Raw genomic sequence first — 23,275 nt, 5'->3', positions numbered from 1 at the left:
TTGATGCTGTAAGATGCAGCAATTCTCTTTACGAAGGTATTATTATCATTGTGGTATTCCTTGGAAAGCAAGTTTGGTACAATAACTGAGGTTCCAGTGTCATTAGTCTCTGCTGTGCATTCTTGGATGTTTCTGACCTTATTTGGAGCCATCAGCATTTGTTGCTGAGTTCTTTTCACTGTACAAAGTTGAAGTCAGGGGGAAGCACCAACCATAATTTGATTCATGAACATGCAGCTGTGACAGTTATAACTATGCTCCTCATAGTTAAGATGGGTAGTACCCATCCATCTTAACTAAATATACAACTAAGTACTATGTGAAAGCCTTATTGACTCGATATCCTCTTTTTTTTTCTCTCTTCTTTTTTACAGCTTCCGTGCTTACTGATGGTTGCACTTGGTTGTTGCCTTTATTGTCTCTGCTTCTTGGGAGGTAAGCAAGCTGAATAGCTGAACAACTTTTGGGTAAAAATCACCGGGCAAATTTTTGTAATTGCTGTCTTTATGATGTAGTTGTTTGGAAATGTTGAACCAAAAATTTTGAAATAGTGCCCTTAGTTTTCCTACCATGACTTCCTTTTGTTGTAGCTTTTAGTGAATGGTAGCTTCTGCAGGCCTTTTAAAAGATACTACATACGTGAGTAAATTTCTCTACCCTATTAGCCATTAGTTTTTCGTATTCCAAAACACCTAATGCACGAACCTTTGTTGTGGTTTTCATATGTTAGTTTGAAGTCTAATGTCATATTTCAACTTGTTGTGAGTACTACCCATAATATTAATAAATAAGTTTGTAAATATGGGTAGTCATTTTATATATAAAATGTTTTTGTTTCAGTTTTGCTTTGGCAGTGTGCTGAGCAGAGCACTTTACTCAGAAATGCTGATTTTGTTGCAATAAAGTGTAATTCCTTCTGCGTTGACATGCATATGGCACAAATTTAAAGCAATTGCTTTTTGGTACCGTTAATTACAGCGAAGTTACATGCAGTGATAGAAGCACTGCACAAGACTGCGTCCTGAAGGAAATGCTGTTAAATGCTGCACCTAATTGTCGTTTATCGCATGTATTGTGCCACGCCCGTGTCGACACACGCCTGTTCTGAATATTCGAGCATAAAAAATAAAAGAAAAAACGCATACAACTTTGTTGGCTCTGAAGTATATGAGCATATCTCAGGCGGGACCCGGAACACCCCTTCCTTTCTGAATCTGCCAGTGTCTATGGAGAATATGGCAGTGCTGTGGAAAAGTCTGAATAATCAGAGCGGATGCAAAAAATCGAGCAGCGACGGACATATATTGCAATAGGACCAATACATTGGCTAGTTGGCTAGAATGCACTTTTTTTTGTATGTGTGTGCATTATTGATGGCTATTTGTCACTCTGTGCACTTCCATGGCACATGATTTCTCGCTACCCTAAGTGCTGGATATTTGCAGTTGCTTTGCGATTCATTAGTGGTATCAACTACATGCCTTTTATTGGTGTTTTACATGTGCTGTGTGTAGTTCAGGAATAATTATTTTATATAGTTATGATGGCGCACAACTGTGAGGGCACAGCTGGTCAACACACCTTTGTGTATTGTGCATTTTATTATGACTAGGCAGCCCAGACATGGGGAAAAAAAAAAGTGAAAATGGGACGAGAAAATAGACATGGAGGCACAAGCTACACAACACATACGCTATTCCATCTATGATCTACGCCTGCGAGGACAACAAAAATATTGTCCTTGAATTAGGTAGCAGTACATATCAACTTGCGGGCATCAGTTAAGTAGATGAAATGTATAGCAGATGAAAGGGATAACGAAGCCAGTGACAGCTTGGGAGGAATGAACTGTGTATTTTTTATTATTGATTGTAATTTGTATTTTCTTGTGTTAAGCCCACTCCTGGAACAGTCTAAAGTGGGTCTAACAGTACTATATTAAACTTTTTATTGAAATGCAGAATTAACTGTCAATTTGGGTTTAATCTGCAATTATCTTGATTCAGTAATAAGAAATTAGGACAGCAAGTTGAAGAAAAGAAGTTGCATCTTAGTATAATACATAATGAATGCAATTTTTCAGACAGTACTTACTCATACAGTAACTTTTTCTGTTAACTGCATGGGGAGCTTTCTCTTTGCATCAAAGCAGTAAGTTACTGCTCCAAGCCCGTGTACTATGCATTGGGTGCATGGTAAAGAACCCCAGGTGGTCAAAATTAACACGATGTGCCTCGTAATCAAATCATGTTTTTGGCACGTAAAACCCGAGAATTTTATTAAACATTTTTTTCTGCTTTGAAGTGCAAATTTTCCTGCTCCATAAACTTATCCGAAAGACCAATTGCTGCTTCCATTATTGTATGTATATGAGAAATGATGTAGGCTTGTACAAGCAGTACTACATTCATCAGGATAGCTGTAGTCTCAGTATGTTTAAAGGATAGCACTCTTAAGGGGGATATGGAGCAAGAAGGTCAGTTTGTTCCTAGAGTTAAAAGTTCAGAAGGTACAATAACAGTACGAGCCTTTATGACAAACTTTATTGTGTGTATTCATGGAGGAATTATAGCTTGTAGAAGGCTTAAGTGACTTTGCATGCTTGGTCAAAGCTATCACTTCAAAATGTAAATAAGACTTGGCCATGTTTATGGCTTCTCTACCACTATTGCAAAGTGCCTCTATTGCCAAACATGAAGAAGGTTTCTGTGCTTCTGAGTTGTACAAAGAATATGTTAAATTGTTTTTATATTCTATCATTTGGCTTAGAGGAAGAGCTTTTTTTAAATCCAGTGTTTCTTTAACTGCTCTTTGTAAAAGCAGTAAAATTTGTACGTGTCATCAATGTTGCTGCTGCCTGAATTTGGTGTGTTTTAGTGGCTTTGGAAGCATTTGAATTGCAGGTTTTCTGGTTTTTAGTTGGCATCACTCCTCAAAGTGGAGGCTTTACATCAACTACTCTTGTCAGTAGCAGTGACACTTGCTTCTTCTGATGCTGTCGCACTTGTACAGTCACTGGCATACGAAAACCAGCCAAACGGGTAATTCAAATCAGAAGACCATGCGTGATGTATGGGACATATTATTGTGGTTGATTTTTAAACTTCACTGTGCAATATACGTGCCCTCGTAGATGATTGGCAGCACTTTTATTTGATACCAGCAAAATTCTTCCATTCTTGTTTTTTACTTTTGAATTTGAGCGGTCGCCTTCCATTTGCCACTGACTATATGTGCACTTGACTGCCAAAATATGTTAAGGAATAACTGATGATCACCATCCTTCATTGTGTGCAATGCCATTAGACAGTTCTTCTGTGGTGTCATTTCATTGTTACTAATAGCACTTTGCACTTTATGTACAAAAAAAAAGACTTTTTTTCCTTTTTACTTATTCTGCTGTTGTTAATTGTTGGCTTCCTTTACTCAGCCTTTGGAAATGTATTATTGAAGCATTATGATAATTGCAATTGTATCTGAGATTGTGGTAAATATGTGCTGACCTATTTTCTTCTTCTGTTTATTTTGCAGTTTACACAAAGGAGTACTTCCTGTACTTTTTGTTCTGGATGGCGATGACTATCCTGACTCTTATGGCCATAGTGTACTATGGAACTGAGTTTGTGGACTTTCCAAAGCTGCGTGACCTTACGCCTAGCAGAAGGTCAGACTAGCCTGCTTGCATGCACCTGTCAGAATGTTATTATTCTTCCTAATTCTCTTGCTAGTAGGAGCCTTGTTTAACAGTTCCACTGGCCTTAGGAGGCTGACAGTTGCAGCAGTGTATTGTGAGATAAGTGCACCTTTCTTGTCAAGAATAGGCGATATGCAAATCCTTCCAAGTTGTTATTTTTTTATTTGACTTGTCTGTTCGAAACTCTTGTCCAAGACTTCTTAGCATGTATGGGACTTAATAAAAGATATAACTAACATTACTCACCTGAGCTATGCGTTTTGCCTGGGTCTCAGTAGTAAGGACACCGTGGTCCTTTGCCCATTTGATCCACCATCTCACTTTGCAATGTATGAAGCATCTTCATAGGCAGCTTTTCATCATTATTCCTTGTTGTCTGTAATGTGTCTGCTACCTCCTTTGTGGCTCTGGTGCCTTTCTATGGTGGGTGGCTTTCCTTAGCAAGTACTATTAAGTTTTACAAGCAAAATACCTTGCTTGTCAATTTTTAAGGGGGCACTGAATTCAAACATGATATTGATCTAAGCAGGTAGCCTGACATCTGGCACACTTGCAGCATTTGTTCTTGGCTATAAGGCAACCTGGCAACGGAGAAAATTGAAATTAAAGATGGGACTTCTCTATTTTACCTGCCTGAAAAATGCACTGCCCAAATATGTTATCATTTGCAAGGGCTTTTTTTGCGTTATTTTGACTTGCTGCCATTATCCATGTTTCTTTTTTTTTTCTGCTGTCAGCTCATTTTACTTTTTGTGTGTATTTGCACCACTTACAGCATGTATGCTCTTTTGCACCATTGCTCATTTCTTTTTTGATGTTCATGGCTACATCTGTAGTATGTTGGCAGCTTCAGTTTTCATTGTTGGTACCCTGAGGACATGAGTTTGTATTGTGCTTCTTTGTCTTGATCTGTATGTTTTTTATGTACATGCATGCATTCAGCTAGTGCTGCTTCATTTGCATGGTACCATGCTATGGCACCAGGTAGTCTCACTTTCTCTGTATTACTTGTAACCTGCTTGTTCTTTTCTTTCTTCTGGTGCTGTCACCAGAGGCTCTGTGAGTATGCTTGCTTGTTTCTGCATTTGTGTTTCCTTGCTTTCACACTGTCACCACATCCCAGCTTTTCATTTTGTTTCTGCTGCTCATTGCCAAGACAGTGGATTTGGAGGAAGCTAGTTCTCTTTCTTGAGCATGGTGGTTGCATCAGTCATTGTCTGCACTTTCATAATTTTCGCACTTGTGAAGCTGTTCATAAAAGTGATGTATCTATTATTCTGGAACACTTAATTCCGTCAACGCAACTTGAGCTAATTTTGCCTCTAGTGTCCCTTTAAACTATTATTACACCATAGTTCAGATCATAATTTGGCAAGCTATGAAGCCTATGGGTGAAGTGTGCTGATTAGATCAAAGGGATCAATCCTTAGGCTGCCACTAATATCCCTTCACCTCTGCACAGGACAAAATCGGGTGGTGTCATCTGCGCATTTTAGTGAACTGTATGGATGTTCATTGGGCTTTTTTCGGATGAGAAGCACCTTCTACACAATTGCGCTAAGCCGTATGGCTACATTTAAATGTAGTTTCTGCAAGTCCACCTGCAAGCCTTTGGGGCTGTGCACTAAACCATGCTTGCCGCACTATGTTGTCAGTAGGCTGATTTAGGAAGCATGCCCCGAGTGATATTGCTCACCATGGGGCTGCACCTTTAGAAAATTCTGCGGCCTTTTCACAATCTGATTATGTGCATAATGTCTTGGGCTGCACATGCTTAGTTCTTAAAAGCAGGGCCGTTATTTTCTGGGCAAGATGAGATTCTTCCCACCTTTTGCACCCTGAGCCAATTTTATGCAAATTGACTGAAGCACAGTTTCTTCACAAAATGCCACCATCCATGAAATGTAATTGCCAGCTGATAGGGCGGCTCAAAGAAAGCACTCAAACTGCAGATTAGGTTCTTGGTTATGGATCTGATTCAACCACTATTAAATGCCCAGACACCTTTCCAAATGCCCAGGTACCTTTCCATAATGGTCAACTTGCATTGCCACACTTTGGTAACCTTATCACCATTAGATACCAGAACGCTACTGAGAAAATCTCAGTAATAAAGGTTGATTTGAAGCCACGGTGTAAGGTATATACTCGATCAGCCAGATAAATTAGCAATGGCAGGTGTACATCGGCCTGCTGATGGCAGCGGATACCTATCGGCAGGACGACGCAATTTCAAGACACAATAGGTTTTATCTATCGTTGCTAAAGCAACCGGAGCTTTGCGGGAAATGTGAAACTATTAAGCGATGAGCGAAAGTAGGTTACCGTGGTGAGGGTGGAGCGTGGGGGAGAGGGCATCACCTCGACTGAGCAGATACAGTAACTTGAGGCCATGTGCAGACACTGTTCTCTGGTTGCTTGTGTTATCCACGCATTCCTTGTCTGTGCAAAATCTCACCTATGTTCTAAATGAAGTTGCGTCGTCCCGCCGATAGGTATCCGATGCCATCACTGGGCCAATTGACAAGTGCCGTTGCTACTTTATCTCGTCGATTGGGTCTCACAAGCAAGCCGAGAAGTGTCCCCACCTAAAGAGTATATATCTTACCTGTTTGAAGTCCTCTCTCATAATGTGCTCCCAGTGCAACAGGACTCTTTCACATGCAATGTCTCCAGAAAGAATAAATTCAACTTAAAAGTGTTTAAATCATCAGTTATTCTATACCATTCAGTCAGTTATTATATGTACCATACCATCGGTTATTCTTACCTATACCTTTCCGGAAGATCTCTTCAGCTTATTTGCGGACATTTACATGTCTGCCAACATGGGGCCCTCAAAATTTGGTAGATTTGCTGAGGAGGAGGGGGTAGGGTGTGGAGGGACGGAAATGAAAAAAAATAATTTCATGCTTTATTTTCCGGGCCACAGCAACATCAGAAACGGCTCTGAATAGCTGCCAGTACTGTTATTAGATGTATCAGTGCTCATGCTGTGACCAGAAATGGTATATGTGTGCATGTATAATTAAAGAACACGTACTATGGCCTATGACAATGGCCTCTGTCCATTCTTAATATGCTTCACAATATAACAATATGGCATAACGGCAAAGCTAACTTACAGGGTTCTTCACCAGGCCCCATAGCAAATTTTGGGTATACACTGGAAGTTGTTACGTGCCCTCTAAGGGAGAAGAAAGGGGGTTAACTGAGGGGCCCGTTTTCATTAGTGATATCATAAGAAGCCAACAAATACTGACACCACGGACAACATAGGGGAAATTACTTGTGTTTAATAAATGAAATAAAGAAACGATAAATTAATGGAAATGAAAGTGGATGAAAAAACAACTTGCCGCAGGTGGGGAACGATCCCACAACCTTCGCATTTCGCGTGCGATGCTCTACCAATTGAGCTATCGCGGCGCCGTTTCCCCATTCACTTTCTTGGGCATTTATGTTTCCTAGTAGAACCCTGGGAGTGTTAGCCAGCGCCACCACTCACAGACCATGGCGGCGGATGTGGAGCATCCTTTCTGCCACAGGCATCACGAGAATGTAAGGGTTCAGGTATTTGTACGCGAAAAACATTGATTCACAGTGGAGAAAAAGAGCTAGGAAGCTTACCAGCAATGAATGAATGAATGAACTTTTATTTCTACCGAAAAGGGGCTGTCTGAACCCAGCCCCGGCACGCAGGCCAAGGGGGGATCAGGGACTGCCCCGCAGACTAGGGACTAGTGAAGTTGCTTCTTCACGGCCTCAGCCGCCAGGCAAATGGCTTGCTGCTGGACGTTTGGGTCTTCGCTCCGCAGCCAGACCTCCCAGGCTTCTCTACTATCTATGTTTTGGCTGATCCCTGGGGAACCGGCACATTCCCAGATTATGTGGTCTAGCATACCCCTCTCGCCACAATCTTTGCATTTGGCGTCATTTTCATCCCCTGTCTGTGTAAGATAGACCTAAAATGGGCAGATCTAATTACCGGCTTGCAATCGCCTCCATATGCGCGCCTCGTTGTAGGAGAGAGACCGATCCAGAGGGGGGAGGTTTCTCCTTCCAAGTTTGTAATGTTCAGTGATGTGATATGTGTATACACTATCTTTCATTCCCCCACCTTTGTGCAGCTCATTGCCGGGGACAGATTGGTGCGCGGGTATCCATGTAATGGATAATTTTCTATTAATTGGGTTACCGAGGAGTATGCGTCTAGCTTCCTCCGATATTCTTCCTTTACAAAAATTCCAAATAGCTGTTTTGCTATCACTAATGATTATGTTCGCCTGTCTACCAGTGCAAGCGAGTGCTATTGCGACTTCAGCTGTACTTGCATCTCTAGTGTGTGTATGCGGCCTGTATGGTGAGCAACATAGAGACGAAGAACGTCAAGCGGAAAGTCAGAGAGGCTGAGATAATCTCATGGGTGGTGGCAATGGAAAAGAAACCTGCCGTGAATAACTTCTTAAGAGGAGAAAACAAAATCAGGAAAGAAACAATTTACGATAACTCAAAGGGAAGCTCGTTACTTTTCGAAGCGAAATTCAGGATGCCTTAGAACACGCACTTGTAAAGCGAGATATAAGAAGGAAAAAGAAGCATGTGCTTGCTGCAGTAAAGCTAGGGAAACAATGGAGTATCACTGTATGTTTTATTAGAATGTGAGGATATCTGCACAGCAGTCAATTTAGGCATCACTGGCATCTTTGAAGCCCTTGGGTTCAGCAAAAGCAGGGGGAAGGCAAACATGTCCGCAATAGAGATTAGTAAGATACGACTGGAAGATTGGTGGAAGAAAAGTAGGGAAATGACAAACAATGGAGGCGTACAAAAACGAAGCTTGCAATAGGGGTTCAGAAGCTTTGGTTATGGGAATTCATAGGTTTTTCTTCCCCTTTTTTTTTTCTTTTTTAACATAGGTAGGACATTAGAAAATATAAGAGCTTGGTGGCACAACCCGCTGCCCCGTACCGAAGGTGACGCTCATAACCATTACCTAATGGAACTCCAGACCTGCACAGATATCCGGCTTCTATGGAAGCCATTTGCGCCCACTCTTGTTCAACCGTTGGCCGTCGGTGTCGCTTTTATGACCTGTTCGTCTGCTAGTCTATGCTTGACTGGGGCGGCATTGCAATTAGAACGGCATCTGTTGTGTTGTAACAAACTGCTTGCATGGTTGATTATTTTGGCGATCACAATGACAGTGATGTTACAAGGCTTTGATCGGTCACTTGGCTGCAAAAGTTGACTACCTGAACATGAAAAATGTCAGTGCATGTAGTCCGCTGCTCTCTAAAATAGCGTTAAACAGCAGCTCCTATTGCCTTTTTCACGCAGTAACAAACTGCACAGATATTGCACGTTAAGTCGCATTGTTTGTAGAGTTCGTAAAATTCACAACAGTGTCGTTGTTTACATTGTAAAGTTCCCTTCTGCACTTTTTAGAAACTGGAAACCACTGTAATGTTCGACAACAGAATGATTACCACTCATTTTAAAACTTAAATGTTGCCCGTGAATATATAGCAAGTTCAAAAAGAGAATTAGGCATACAGTTTCACTGCACCACCTTTGCACCACCGTTATGCTGCCGCCTTACCTCACAGAAAAACTAGCTTTGAAGTTTGGAAAGATTTCCGTGACACAAGGCCTGCGGTGCAGCGCTATTTAAAGCACTGGGATAGCTCTTGCAAGCTTTTGACTTACCTAAACATCGAGCAATACATATTTAAAGAAAGCTATGCTCACCTTTCCTTGAAACAGACTATCTATTTCTTGCATAAATCGGGCACAGGAATTACTTGCGAAAACTTTTATCCAATCCTCTGCCTTTCATTCGGCACACAGCAGTAAATCCTGATGTCATCTCTGACATTAGGCTGTCTGCAGTCAGCTCAAGAAAGCTAGATTATCGTATGAAAATTTTATCAAAAAAAATTTTCAATCTCTTATGTAGGCTAGGAAAGGGAAGATTATGCCGTCTAGCATTGCAGCTGCCATCTGTGGTCGTTTATCTTTCTTGCACCGCTTCTCCTCCTCTTATCTCACTATTCAAACGCAAAACATTTGAAAGGTTTGTTTTCTTTCTATATTTGTGAATTATTAATTCACCACCAATACAAACGCTATGTGCTTGACGAAATGTCTGCACGAGCGTTGCAACAGATCGCGGAAGCAGACAGCAGCGAACAGGTTGTAACTAGTGCCAATCTTGTCCGTATGTTATGTCCCTAGCGGCAGAACAGGTGAACTAGACTAGGCGTGCTGGGCAAGTGACATCTGTGGAGGTCTGGAGTTCAGTAGGTCATGCTCATGACCATCCATCCGTCCATTGTCTTCCAGATGGCTCAAAACGCATTCCATTAATTGGCGTCGAAGCTGTCTCGGCTGTTTATGTAGACCGTCTCCGATGCTGGCCAAGGGCGCTATTCTCAACACGCATGGCGGCTGCATGGCCACCATTATCCGCCATGTTGACTCTCTGATTGGCTGTGGAGAGCTCATGTGCCTTGAAATTTATGCCGGGAAATGGAATTTTTGCAAAATGTAATCTTTAGTTTTCATCAAGATGATGAAACGTGACGTGAAGCTGCAAATTTTATCGACCAATACATTTTTTTGGTCCTTGGCAGCTATATTGCGACGTTAGCTCTTCAAAAAGAAAGTGAGCGGTAGCGTACAGAAGCCAGTGCAATGCATCTGCAATTTCGTGAATATGTGGTGGCGATCCAAGATATGTGTTATGCCAACTTGCTAATTGGCTGAAGGAATATGCTGCTGGGAGCGTCACAGGAAGGGCCGTTTCGTAAACGTCAATTTGATGTTGCGTGATTTTGCGCTGGCCTGCCATTGCAGAGATTTTCCGCCATAATTTGTGGTGCAACGAGCCGCGCGAATTATGCTAATGAGCAGCCATATGCAATGGCGGCCGAGAGGAATGCGTATCGCCATATTTTCCCTGTTTGGCACCATGAAAACCTTTTGTTCATAACATGTGCTCATAGTATGTGCATCGCTCTCGCGTGGTGTTGGCATTTCTGTCTTGGGCCATCAGATTTTAGAAGAACGCGTTTATACAAAATAATATTGGTTAAACATAGCAAACTTTCTGCAACGTTGTCCACTTTTCACTGCTGCATTTGTATTGTAATCAAGATTAATGCCTTTTCGCACAATCAGAAGTTATGACAATGGCGTCTTTTTAATTTATAAAAAGAAATGTAAGTAAGGTGGCGCCTTAAAGTTTCCTTCCGCAGTGCGAGTAACCAGCGAAGTGAACAAGAGATGGCAGCGCCAGCACTTGCGTCATGCTAGCGGATATCTCTGGTGCGCGCAACACTATCGGTGATATTCGGCCTTTCTCAGCCAGTCGAGTCGGGCTCAGTCACTTACGTTTCACGAGATAGTGATAATGTGGCCAAGAATGTGTGCCGCATAACCACTGGTAGGTCGCGTAGGTTGTCTCAAAGAAGAAAACAAGCGCGTTGGCGCCAACATACGATGACTCATTCCATTTCCCGTGGACACGCATCCTAGCTAATGAAGCAGACGACGGCTTGTACGCAGCAGACGATGAAAGCGAGAAGCGTTTTTGGTGGAATAATCATGCACTTTGAGCTAGCTGCTTTATTTTTACTGCGGAGGAAAACTATTTTGCTTTACCGAGAACCTTACGTTCAGTGCCTTCATTTCAGTTTCTTAGGCAAAACGTCAAGTTGGCGTCATGTTACGAAAGCAAAATGGGGCCATCAGCGCCATTTTATTTGCGTCACGTCTACGTCACGCACCGAAGAAAATGGCGGAATGTCCACACACCCTTAGACATACTTCAGTTTCACAGCTTCCCTCGGGAGGTGGCCGAAGTGCTGGTCACGCGAACTAGTGGCGCTGCAATCACGTCTTTCGTAAAGCCCCTCTTTCGTCACTTTTGCCACTTCTGGTTTCACTTCTGCTTTCACTTCTGTATTCATTTCAGTGGTTTCGCTTTGTTTGTCCCTACTATGGTCATGTTAATGTTGTCTGATGTGCGGCGTTTTTTTTCCGGTGGAAATTTTCGGGCAGAAGTGTTTCGGCGTCTAATAACAGGAAGAAGTTTCCTATGCGGTCCTGCTTTGTCCACGGCTGCTCCAGCGGCCAGATGCAACGTGATGCTGGCTCTCACTTTTTTTCACATCGTGATGACAGCAGAGGTGAAATGTGTGATATATGTGAAAATGCATGCTGCTTTGAAAGAAAGAATGCCTCACAGATAAGTCCGACATGTGTGAACGCCATGTTGAGGACGACAATCTATATTTTCATTATTGAGAAAAATATAAATTGATTCCTCACGGGAAATACGGATGCTGGGTCACAGCGCAATTCCACAACTTAATTATTCCTGGTCTTCGCGAGCGCACCTTGAAGCCAAGAAATGTGATGGAAAAGCGAAGTTCACCAAGAGAAGGAGCTCGAGTGTCGGCAGGAACTTCGGCAAAAGTTTGCAGAGATGCGCTTCGATCATGCAGGTTTCAAACCAATTGTGCCTGGAATATTGTTGTGCTTGCTTTTAAAATATGCGCCACTGACTGTCATCAACAAGCTCACGACCGTAATTTTGCCTTCTGTACTCTGAAAACGAATTTATTGAAGACGGTGCCACATAGCAGCGGTATGTGGATCGTTGGACGTGAACCATTCACAATCATGTTGGAAGTTCAGCGCCCATCCTCTTCATGTATCCGTCCGTGTCTCTTTTGCGCTGCCGCATATTCAAATATGGTTCAGATGGCGAGAGCTGTTGTGACTGAGTGCTCAAGGTGGCGTAGGGAGCAAGGACGGCTTAAAGCCCCTTGAGGACGGTTGCCCGCAAGTCCTCATAGAAGTCGGGGTGGGGGTGTGGCAGCCGGAGCCTGGAACGTTGTTGAGAAGTCAGTGGCTATCCAACTTGATGAACCAGTTGTTCGGCATGTCGATGTAGAATTCCCGGACACCCTACAACCATGGGACGTTTGCCATACCGCATGAGGCCACGTCACTTGCCTTAGTAGAGTTGGTGCGCTGATGCTGGTATGGCTGTGCTCGGTTGTCCGGTGTCGCCAATTTGCGAGGGGCGGCGTGAAGAGGTTGCCAGCGTGGCCACGGTTTGTTTAGGCCAGCCAGCCATGGTGCCACAGGATCTTAGGAGCAGCCGCGGCTGCTCAGGTCGAGAGCGCTAGCGTGTCTGGTTGGGTTTGGTGCCTACGGATATGGCTCAACCCACTCGGGGCATTGGCCATGAATCAGGCCGAAGTAGGTAAAAAGGGAAGAATACTTAACTATAATTTTGTAATTTAAGAATGATATTAAATGAATACTAATCGTTAATATCAGTTTTCTGGCTGTATATATTATTCTAAATTTGAAGTTAATATTTCTGTATTCATGTTGAGGAAAGCAAAATGATAAAATTAACATGGCAGTCTCTTTGTTTCACTTATAAAATTAAATATGGCATCCTATATATTCCTATTGTGGTGTCCTAGTGCTGACGCCCCAAGACACAGTATCGTAGGAAGCATAATGACCAATACAAGTTGGCGAAGAGGACTTAAGTCGTATTCTGTGCACGTCGGACCGACGACACTCTATAAAGAAATGTTCCATAGTTTCAGGTTCATTGCAATAAAAACATTGAGGGGAAGGTGCCAAACCAGACCTGTGGGAAGAAAAATTAGGCATTGGTATTCGGCAACGCATTCTTGTGAATGAAACCTCAAATTTTCTTGTTGAACACCATCTGCTCTGCCAAGGGAATCTAAGGTGCTGAAAATCGGTGTTATTTAATACCCATGATTTGGCATGTTCTTCTTGAACACACATTTTTTTAAAATCTTGTAGCCATCGTGTATGCCGAAGGTTTTAGGATCCTGAGTACCAGGCATTTAAGAGATGCCGCCGCCAGTGCGTCTGCTGATTGCGCAAGAAACAAAAGCTTCACTCGATACTCGGGCCACTAATAACTTTAAATTAGTTGTTGAATAGAGTTTATTCACAATTTCTCGTCGTAAAATCGCTTGCGACTGAGTGGATGCCACTGTGAAGTTTTTGGCAGTCAGGGCCAGTCCACAGAGGGTATATATCAGGGGCAGGTACTGAGACTCTCATCAGCTGTTCATGGTTGAACAAAATATTACCACGTCTGTATGGTTTTTTACTTTTTACCTGTCATCGCTGACACGCTCGTTGTCTGATTACGACTTATGCATTATGTCATGAGTGCTGTAGCTGAAGAGACAGGCCCATCTAGTCAGATTCTGTGCACGCCGGGAATGCTTTAGTACAGTTGTCGGTATGCACATTTGTCTAGAGCGCTCAAACGCCATACGGATGGATTGGTAAATGTTATGAGCGTCCACTTTGGAACGGGGTGGTGAGTTACGCCACCAAGCTCTTGCTATTATACTCCCTAATGTCATACCTAGGTTACAAAAAAAAAAAAAAAAAACCACGATGAATTCTCATAACCAAATTTTCTGAGCCCCTATTGTGAACTCTGTTTTTGTAGATCCCCATTTTTTGTCATTTCCCTACTTCCACCAATCTTCCAATCGCCTCTTTGGACTGCAGGGGCGCCGCCTACATTTGATGCCTGGTTCCAGGTAGCTTACATCTGCGCTTGTGCCATGACACTGATGAAACTGCCTTAATCTTTTTCTTGCTGTTGCTGATTACCATGGCTTCAATTGCTGTAGTCGCCTGGAATCGTCGGTGATTGCAGCTGTCAAAGCCATGCTAACCAGCAAGACGAAAAAGAAGGCATTGCGTTCATCAGTGTAGTGGCGCATGCTCAGATGTAGGCTACCTCGAACCTGGCCTTATTGGTAGACGGTGCCCGCGCATGCGAGAGCACAAAGTTTGAGCACTCCAGACAAAAGACTGTGCATTCTCAAATGGACACGAGCACCGTCGATGGCTCTGGAGCTTACGATGATGCATGTCTAATTAGGGGACAGACTTGCGTAGGCGCTGTGTGTCCGAAGATCACCGGCTGTGCTGCCAATGTCGCGAATTTTAGTTTGTTTTGCATGCACATGTTCGTCTGCTTGCCTACCAGCACCCAGCACTTCCACGTGGCAATGTACCAGGTGTTTCTTTTTGTGCGAAGCTTTTTTTAACTAGGCCTCTGCCTCTTGCAGATAGGCTACCTGCCTAGGCAGACATTAGCAGCAAGAAACATTTTGAATATTTTGCTGTTTACCGAAAATGTGCTAATTTACTTTTTAGTTACTCACTTTAGGACACGTGTTGTAATTGCAAAATTGAAGACGAGCATTGGTGAAGTGATGCTGCTTAGCAGAAATCCTCTAAGACTAGCACCACTTCTTTTTTTTTTTAATTTCGGGCTTTTACGTGCCAAAACCACTTTCTGATTATGAGGCACGCCATAGTGGAGGACTCCGGAAATTTTGACCACCTGGGGTTCTTTAACGTGCACCTAAATCTAAGTATGCGGGTGTTTTTGCATTTCGCCCCCAACGAAATGCAGCCGCCGTGGCCGGGATTCGATCCCGCGACCTCGTGCTCAGCAGCCCAACACCATAGCCACTAGGCAGCCACGGCGGGTTAGCACCACTTTCGAGGTACGCGAGCTTAAAATGTGCTACGATACATTGGTGTTCTAGTCATCTAAAAGTGTGCCTCTAACAGTTCGGGATGATCTTAACTGAACGCTGAAGCATTTTTCAGCAGATTTTGTGGACAGGTAGCTGAGAAAGTTGTGCTGGGATTTCTGCTAAGCAGGCATGACTTCACTACTTCTCAGCTGCAATTTTGGAATTATAACATGTGCCCTAAAGTAGGTGATGAAATGTTAATTAGCACATTTCGGGTCATTAGAGAAATTATCATCGAAATTGTTCTTACTGCTAATGTCTACCCAGCCACATAGCCAATCGGCCAAAATGTGAGGGGCCTAAACATGAAATGTTTTTAAAATAAAGTGTTCCACATAGAAGAACACACCTGGTATAAGGCACTGCTGCACTTTCAGTTCCAGAAAGCCATGTTAAAAAAAAAACTGCATAGTTTTTACTTTTTCATCTTGTCTCTTACACAGGACATGTCTGTGCTGGGCTCACGCCCTACTTATCAACACATTTTTCACATGCCAAAGGCCGTACGGTGGTGACCGCAGTGAGAACTGAAACCTCTTGACAGCACTGAGATTGGCCTGCGCTACCCAAGTATTGTTAATCGCAGCTGAAGTAGCATAGCGACACGGCACTGGCTTGGCGTCCAAGTTCAGGTCTGCAGCCAAAGATCTTCTGGACTCTATGCTGGCCCGCCATGCTGTCATACCGTGCAGGCGGCCGCTGTATCTCCATTGTCTCAGATGAACACAGTCTCGCATCTGGAGGTTTGGTGCACATAATTTGTTTTTCGTGCTTAGCACAAAAAAGTACTCAAATTAAATATTCTGGAAGAAGCTTCGTATAAACTACTATATGCACTAAATTTTACATATTTACTATGAAATCTGTCACCTGACTTACGCCTGAACATCAGCCATTTTGCAGACTTCGAACTTAAGCAATATATGCCTAGTGTCCTACATGTAGTACACTTATTTTGTTTACAGTAACTCACATTTCCTATAGCTTGCGGTTCTCAGCCTGTATTCATAAGGTCATAAATTTTCTCTGTGAAAACTTTGGCAAATGTGCACCTAGACGTTTCCGTGTTACGACAGCTGCAACATCGCGCATTTTGGAACTTCGAGAAGGGTGCCATCTCACAGCAGAAAATTTACCAAAATTGATTAAGATGTAATTGATTGTTGTCGTGAATGTGAGAAACTGTCCTTAAGGCACAAAATGCATATACTTCAGAATATCTATTCTCTGTATTTGAAACTTCAACACTTGCAACGTTTGAAACAGCAGCGTCCTATATGTAGGACACTAGGCAGATGCTGTTTCGAGAGCCTATAGTAATGGACATCCTATGGCCTTGATATAGCCGGACGTTGTATCAAAGAGAGACTATGGTAATGATGAATTCTTGTCTCCCACATAAACTGTTTTCTTCCTTTTTGCTGGTAGGGAGGACCTTCCTTGATCACGCTTTTGCAAACAAAGCTGCACAAGGGTTGAAGATAATATTCAATGTTATTGACACTTATGATGAGGCACCTTCCGCAGTCTCAATTATTAAACCTGATAAATTATCCTGTGGTACACTCTTAAACAAATGTACACCCTTCGGGGTGTATATTTGCCACACAACATTAATCATCATTTGTCTTGCTTACATTTCCTTTCTTGGAAACGCTGTGCTCGCTACTTTCCTCTCGACAATGCTCTGTCGTGCTGTTAACGCACATGCCGTTCGTGGGTTGGAAGTACCAGGCTCGCAGCGTTAAAGAAAGGAAATGCGGACAAGACAGATGACGATTATTGTTGTGTGGCAAGATACGACCTAAAAGGTGTAATTTTGTTTGAGTGTAGTAACTGATGAGAAAAGCAGCCATGAATACGCCATGAGCATAGCGTTAACTATTCACCGGGCAGCACTTTTGTGGCTGACGCAGTAGGCAGAGCTCTTTAATGCAATGATGATGACACGGTTATCACTGAGCCACCAGTAAAATGTCAAAAAAGTTACAGAAAGGAAGCACATACGTGATCTGAAACTGTTTTCCTAGTACCTAATCCTGCAGCATGTCAATTCATGAAGAAGCAACCCTGACTGGAATAGATGCATTCAAACACATTTTTCATAGGTGGAAGTGATCACCTTGCTTGTAAATAATACCAACTACTATGCGTAGCAAAATAATTTATCTGCAACTATAGATGAGATAGGATGAAGAGCTTTCAAGTGCTCTCTCTCCGGTGTGTCTTTCCTAGACTGTTCAGCATTAGTGAAACTTCACTGGAGTCATATTCATATTATGGCTGTAAGCTTTCGATTACCGAGTTCATTGTAATTGTGATATAATCGGCTATCACTGCAAACTCTGCAGTACTGTCGCAGTCGCGTCTAACGTTCGGGGTGATGAACCCATGCATCCGGGAATAAGACATTGGATAGAAAGCAATTCATTGTCCTGATGAAGTGTCGAAGCCTTTTGTAATCACCCAATATAAGCTAACAAGGATGGAGGGGAGAGACTTCACGAAGCCATTACAATATACCGCACTGCTAAATGAGCAAGAAGCTGTATTCTTTGCTGCTTATATACCTTGATGCGTATGAATGCATTCTAGCACTACAGGGCGGGAAGCGATAAAGGTGACCTGCCCGCATTTTAAAGGCTATGTACCTTACACTATTTTTTCACATAGTCCCCACACCGGTTCAGACTTTTCTCCCATCACAGCAGTAAATTTAAGGTGCCCCATGCCATGTTGTCAGTCAGCGACGCACGCGGCCTCCCCGACTGCCCATTGTCACGCTAGTCATCACGGCCTTTTGCGAACTCGCAACACCACCACCTCACACTTCTCAAAGCAAGACACTTTCTCCATACGTGGGCTGCATTTCCCTGTGGATTTCGATGAGCGTTCATCCCTTACTCCATAGAAAACACTTCGTTGCTCATATGTTGTGCACATGTGAAGCACAACCGCCATCTTGAACAACTGACAGTAGCGCGGAGCTACCGGCAGATGAGGCCGGGCTTGTACAAGAAAGGTCCACCATTAGGAATGGATATGTTGACTTCGCATTTACAGCTGTAATTTGGCTAAAAAATAAGGGCAAAGGCTTTATGATTCGCGCTCGTGCATTCTGAAGCCTCTGAAAGACTGTATCAAACAAATATTTTTAAGTCAAAGTTTAAGCATATATGGTTTAAAGACCATTTATGCTTCGATGCTATTCATCCATTGACTAATTTGACACATTTTTGATACTTTTCTCTCTTACTGCCTAACCAAGCAGTGTGATTGGTCTTAGTAATGCGTACATTTTTGTGGAGTTCCAAAAACTCTCGACCTTCCCCATACACTCTAAGTAAAAAAAGTTTACACCCTTTGGGATGTATCTTGCCCCCAAAGAGTCGTCGTCCATCTTGCTTGTGTTTCCTTTCTTGAAAATTGCTGTCGCTACTTTCTTGTCAAGAATGCTTTATCATGCTGGTAATGCCCATGCTGTTCATGACTTTGAAGTACCAGGTGCGCAGCGTTAAAGACGGGAAATGCATGCGAGGTCATTGTTTGGCGACACGATAAGCCCCAAAGGGCGCGCACTTTTCTTAGAGTGTAGTGCTTCATATCCAAGTACCTCATAATAGTCTGAGCTTAAATACGAACGCGTGATTACTTTCGTGCAATAATATTCTGAAGGAGCTTCATGACGCAAATTTACGTCACCTCCACGATATTCAAATGGCAGGCACAGCAAAAGCTGCTAAAAGTAATCTGCTAAAGTAAAGAGGGAGGCATATCCCGTAATTTTTTTCAAGAAGCAATATAGTCAAGCTCAATGTCCGGGACGTTTAACATCGGTTGACCTCACCGATGGGCGAAATGCATGAGAAATTCAGTAACATGAATGACTGCTAACTTAAATTAAGCGTTTTCCTAGTTTTCCAAATGCCCTCCGAATTTGCAGTCACTGCGCATGTTACACTAGTATGCGCTTAGATTGGTGGCTGCTTGCTCAGGCAGAGAAGGAAATATACTTTTATTTTTATTTTGTACTGACCACACCTCTAGTGTTTATATGGGTAGATTTATCTTTTGTTTATGGTAGTATGCATGTGCAGCAGCAGCGTGAGGCTGCTTTGAAATAGGGCTGCGTTCCTTGTGGCGCACATTTATCCCGCTGCTCTTTTAATAGAGCTGGTCACTCTAGAGCACTGACCGAGTATGATGCCTTGTCATATATAGTTTCTACCACCGCATAGCGCAGAACATAGTGGGTGTATAGGGTTCCTAGAAGCATGCTACACTACGTGTGTAAATAGTGTCTGTATAACACGCCGGCTGTCAAAGTGCCGGCGCCTTGTATCGAGGCGCCTGTATACCCGCTCCAGTATCCTCTTCAAGGGCTTCCCGCATGAGGGGCAGGAAGAGGACGATGTATGCAATGCCGCCAGCTGCGCTTAGCGCTCCTTGTGCCCAATCTAGGCCAACGCATGCTTCCTCCATACTAGCGAGTCTGAAGGCGTGTTGCGCGAAGCCTTCAACGGCACACTCCTGCTTTGTGGCGAACTATTTTCTTTCCAAACATGGTAAACACTGTCCCTGCCTTCTGATTTCTCATATAGAGATAAATCAGGATACACAAAAATTAAGCTGGCGGGAATGCGCACTGACCTCGGAACGTGCTGGATGTTGGAAATGCCGATAAACATGACATATTGTTTACTCATTTCACCGTGTTCTTGTACTTCGACTTCCTTTATCGTGTTTATAGCAAGTATCATTGCAGTTTTGATACGAAGGCAAAGTGTGAAGTACCCAAGTAACCTTGAAAATTCTGATACGACATTAGAGCTGTACAAAACAGCTCTAAATGTTTTTTACAACTTTACAAAGCGCGCCTTACTTTCGAAAAACATTTTACTGGCCAAAGTTGGATAATGTATGTATTAGTCACTGTTGCATGCAAGCCAGAGGCAACGATTAATAAATGTCCAATGCCAAATGTGCGAGACATGTAGAGTTCCAGGAATCATTTGGATTTTAGCGCAGGCAAGGGAAAATAATTATGCAGAATGTAGGGAAAAAGAGGGTTGATCAATAGTAGTGGGCTTGAAGGAGGTGCACGTGCTTCGAATTTCGCTTTATGGCTAAGCAACATATGTCGGCCCGTAGCTGGGCGAGTCTGTCTCTGCTGAATGATTGGACTCTGACTTGGTCCGTGGTATTTTAAAGCAACAATTGGTTTGGTAATGTTGGTATGCCTACTTCCACGGTCCCGAATCGCTCGAGAGTTTAGTACATAAAAGCAAGCCATTATGTGTCTGCGCAGGTTCGTTAAAGGAAAAGACAACTGCTCAGAACATGAATCGAGATAACCCCGCTGATGGAATGATACCCGATCGTAGTGGCTAAAACGATCCATTTTTTTCTCACTAAACGTGGATTTGTATTTTAAATAATCATTAAAAGTCACAAAAAATGACCTTTGGTACCCCACGCGGCAAAAAGGTGAAGCTGCATCAAAGGTCCACCACGTGGCCTTCTATATACTAGTGAATGCGGTTTCTGGTCTTTTTTATTAGCATTGAAATGCAGTATCGTTTTTGTTGTTTTTACTGGCTTGCAATGTGCAGATAAGCCTTCGTTTGTAGTGAGCAGAAAAGTGGCACGGCCTTCGCCTTCTTTTTCGATGAGTTGGCTTGTCTATCGACAGAACAACGACGACGGGGGCCAGCCAGCCATGACATAGGCGTGTACTTGGGCGAAAACACTGTACAAATATAAGAAATGTCTGTACAACAATGCGAACTTATTACACCAGCTTTTTATTTTCAAAAGTGGTTTGAAGGGTCAAAATGTAAGTGGTTAACCACAGTCGCACTTTCTCCTGTGAAAGCAGAACGATGAGAAGCTTTCACAATTTGCGCGGCGGGCTATCGACATCGCTCTCGCTTCTTAGCGTTGCTGGAGGAGGGACTCTTACTTTTTTAGAGGCTGCTCAGATCGAAAAATTCTGCTTACTAAATATCTACGCGCTTTTGGAAGTAACCGCTGCAGATGTAAGGACTGCCGAGGGTGAGCCTTGCGTTGCACCGTAAAAAACTAGGTCCTTAAAGATCTGTTGTCGGTGCCTTTGATAATTATGTGGTCTTTGTCCATGTAATGTGGGCATTATAAGATTACTGGAATGCACATGCCGTGTGTGTGCGTTTCACATATATTTTCTTGAATATAGTTCTGAGTCAGTTTATTTTATTTATAATTACTACAATTGGGCCATTTAGTGATGCTTAACAGAGTAATACAGTGGCGAGCAGCTTTGTGGACATCGCCAGGAAAAAAGCGCGCTAGCTACGAACTTGAACATACAAAACACAAAATACAAGTTAAATGAATACAGAAACATTACAGTACTGTAACACTGGTAGATTACTGCTGTACCTTGTGGTAATGACGGAGTTCACATCTACTTTGATATATATATAGTAAGCGTGAATTTGAGTAAACTTGGTGTCTGTACTACAAAAGCGTGAATAATTGCTTGGCAATATTAATGCTACGCCCTGTCAGGAAAAGTAACAGGGCTAAGAAAAAATTAAGTCCTTGCTGAAGTAAAACATGACATGCGCGTGTTTACAAGGTCGTGTGGTCACAGTGTCAGCAGGCGCTGCTATCCCTGCAATAAATCAGCCCCACAAGTAGAAAAAAAATTCAGTATCATTTTTCATGAAATAATATGTGTAATCTTTATATACTTCCGATGCATCGCTCCGCAAGGATTATCCATCACTTTCTCACCTGCGATTTCTCTCAAATTCCTTGTAACCCAGGATAGTAATGCTTGAGGCACCGGCGGGCCTGACGGTTTACGCCTGATGGCATCTGCTTGACTTATGTGTTTTGCCAGATTTACGGTGAGCTTGAATAGACGCCTTTATTAAGCTCACACAGGTGATGTCATTAACACAGTAATTTAGCTGAGAAAAGTCATTTATTGTGCATTAAGTAGCTTGGTCACCTTCGGCTTCAAGGACAAAGATGGACCCTTCTGTGGTTTTGTTACAGGTGGACCTTCCCACATCTCTCGTCACCGAAAGAAGATAGAACTTGGGAGATATGATGAACATTTTGACATATTTTCTACAAGAAATTGTTGAATTGTTGGAGTCATTCAGTGTGAATATATTGTTTGACAGCACATCGCAGGATGCGAAGTGCAGAGGAGTAACACGTACGACGTTTCCAGCAGAGCCAAGTCGTTTGCCAAGGCAGAAATGTCGTACATGAGTAAACCTCTTCCTAGATTTTGTTTTATCGGGGAAACAGCCTTGCAGTTTTTCATTGCATTTATGTGCTGCAAAGCAGAGCCCTCGGCAAACATTTCATTCATTAAGAGACGTGCGAGCCCGATACACACACCGTTTGCTGAACAGCACTCTTTCTGCTTGACTATCTCGACAAATGGGCAATGCGAAGGTAATATGGTAAATCTGGAATTTTGATAATGGAAAAAATTAAAGGAAACACGTTGCAGCTACAGTTGCTGCATTGCCGCACTAGGTGTTCGAGTGTAGGTGCTCTGTTGCTGCAAAACACTGCCTCTCGGGGTCGCATCACAGCACTCGCGGGCGACCAGGGTCACCAGCTTCATGTCCTCCACAGCACCACAAGTGTCACTGCTATAAGTCCAGCAGGGGCGAACGGCGTACTGGCAGCGGCGGCTGGGCTGCAGCGGTACCAGCAGTTGGCGCTGTACATGTGGCTTAAAAGTTCTCGCGTTTTAGTCATCATCAGGGTCACAAGGTAGTCCACTTCGTGGTGGCAGCCTGAAAGACGTACTGCTTCGCGGATGCAGTCTTCGAACTGGACCGTGGCGCTGCTGGGAAGATGAGAAAGTTGCCTTTAGCTGATGACAGATGGACCAAGAGAACAGTGCTGCATGAAAGGCAGACACCGATAACGCCGT

General features: G+C 43.1%; 2 protein-coding genes and 1 long non-coding RNA gene across 7 annotated transcripts in view; 1 reads left to right on the top strand and 2 right to left on the bottom strand.

The window, feature by feature from the left end:
- The window catches only part of LOC129380545 (uncharacterized), a 37,298-nt gene extending 30,757 nt beyond the window's left edge, over positions 1-6,541 (bottom strand). Inside the window, exon 1 of the long non-coding RNA XR_008608666.1 lies at positions 6,465-6,541. This is a non-coding gene — a long non-coding RNA (uncharacterized lncRNA). The remainder of the gene's footprint in view (positions 1-6,464) is intronic.
- Sac1 (Sac1 phosphatase) overlaps positions 1-23,275 on the top strand; it is a 140,736-nt gene that overhangs the window by 82,440 nt on the left and 35,021 nt on the right. For 3 of the 5 annotated variants that reach the window (XM_055061830.2, XM_055061831.2, XM_055061832.2), the window contains 3 exons: positions 375-435; positions 3,532-3,664; positions 15,774-16,154. In XM_055061830.2, the coding sequence (XP_054917805.1) occupies positions 375-435; positions 3,532-3,664; positions 15,774-15,861 (282 nt within the window). In that variant the 3' untranslated portion in view covers positions 15,862-16,154. Of the gene's footprint in view, positions 1-374; positions 436-3,531; positions 3,665-15,773; positions 16,155-22,374; positions 22,480-23,275 lie in introns of those variants that run through there. The other 2 variants (XM_050193218.2, XM_050193221.2) reach the window with 2 other exon arrangements.
- LOC126545390 (uncharacterized) overlaps positions 21,116-23,275 on the bottom strand; it is a 51,792-nt gene continuing 49,632 nt past the window's right edge. Inside the window, exon 3 of the mRNA XM_050193229.3 lies at positions 21,116-23,188. Within this exon, the coding sequence (XP_050049186.1) occupies positions 22,957-23,188 (232 nt within the window). The 3' untranslated portion in view covers positions 21,116-22,956. The remainder of the gene's footprint in view (positions 23,189-23,275) is intronic.

Source organism: Dermacentor andersoni, chromosome 1 (genome assembly GCF_023375885.2).
Source record: "Dermacentor andersoni chromosome 1, qqDerAnde1_hic_scaffold, whole genome shotgun sequence".
Lineage (NCBI taxonomy): Eukaryota > Metazoa > Arthropoda > Arachnida > Ixodida > Ixodidae > Dermacentor > Dermacentor andersoni.
Note: the sequence above shows the minus strand (reverse complement) of the source record. Positions and strands in the feature narration are given on the sequence as shown.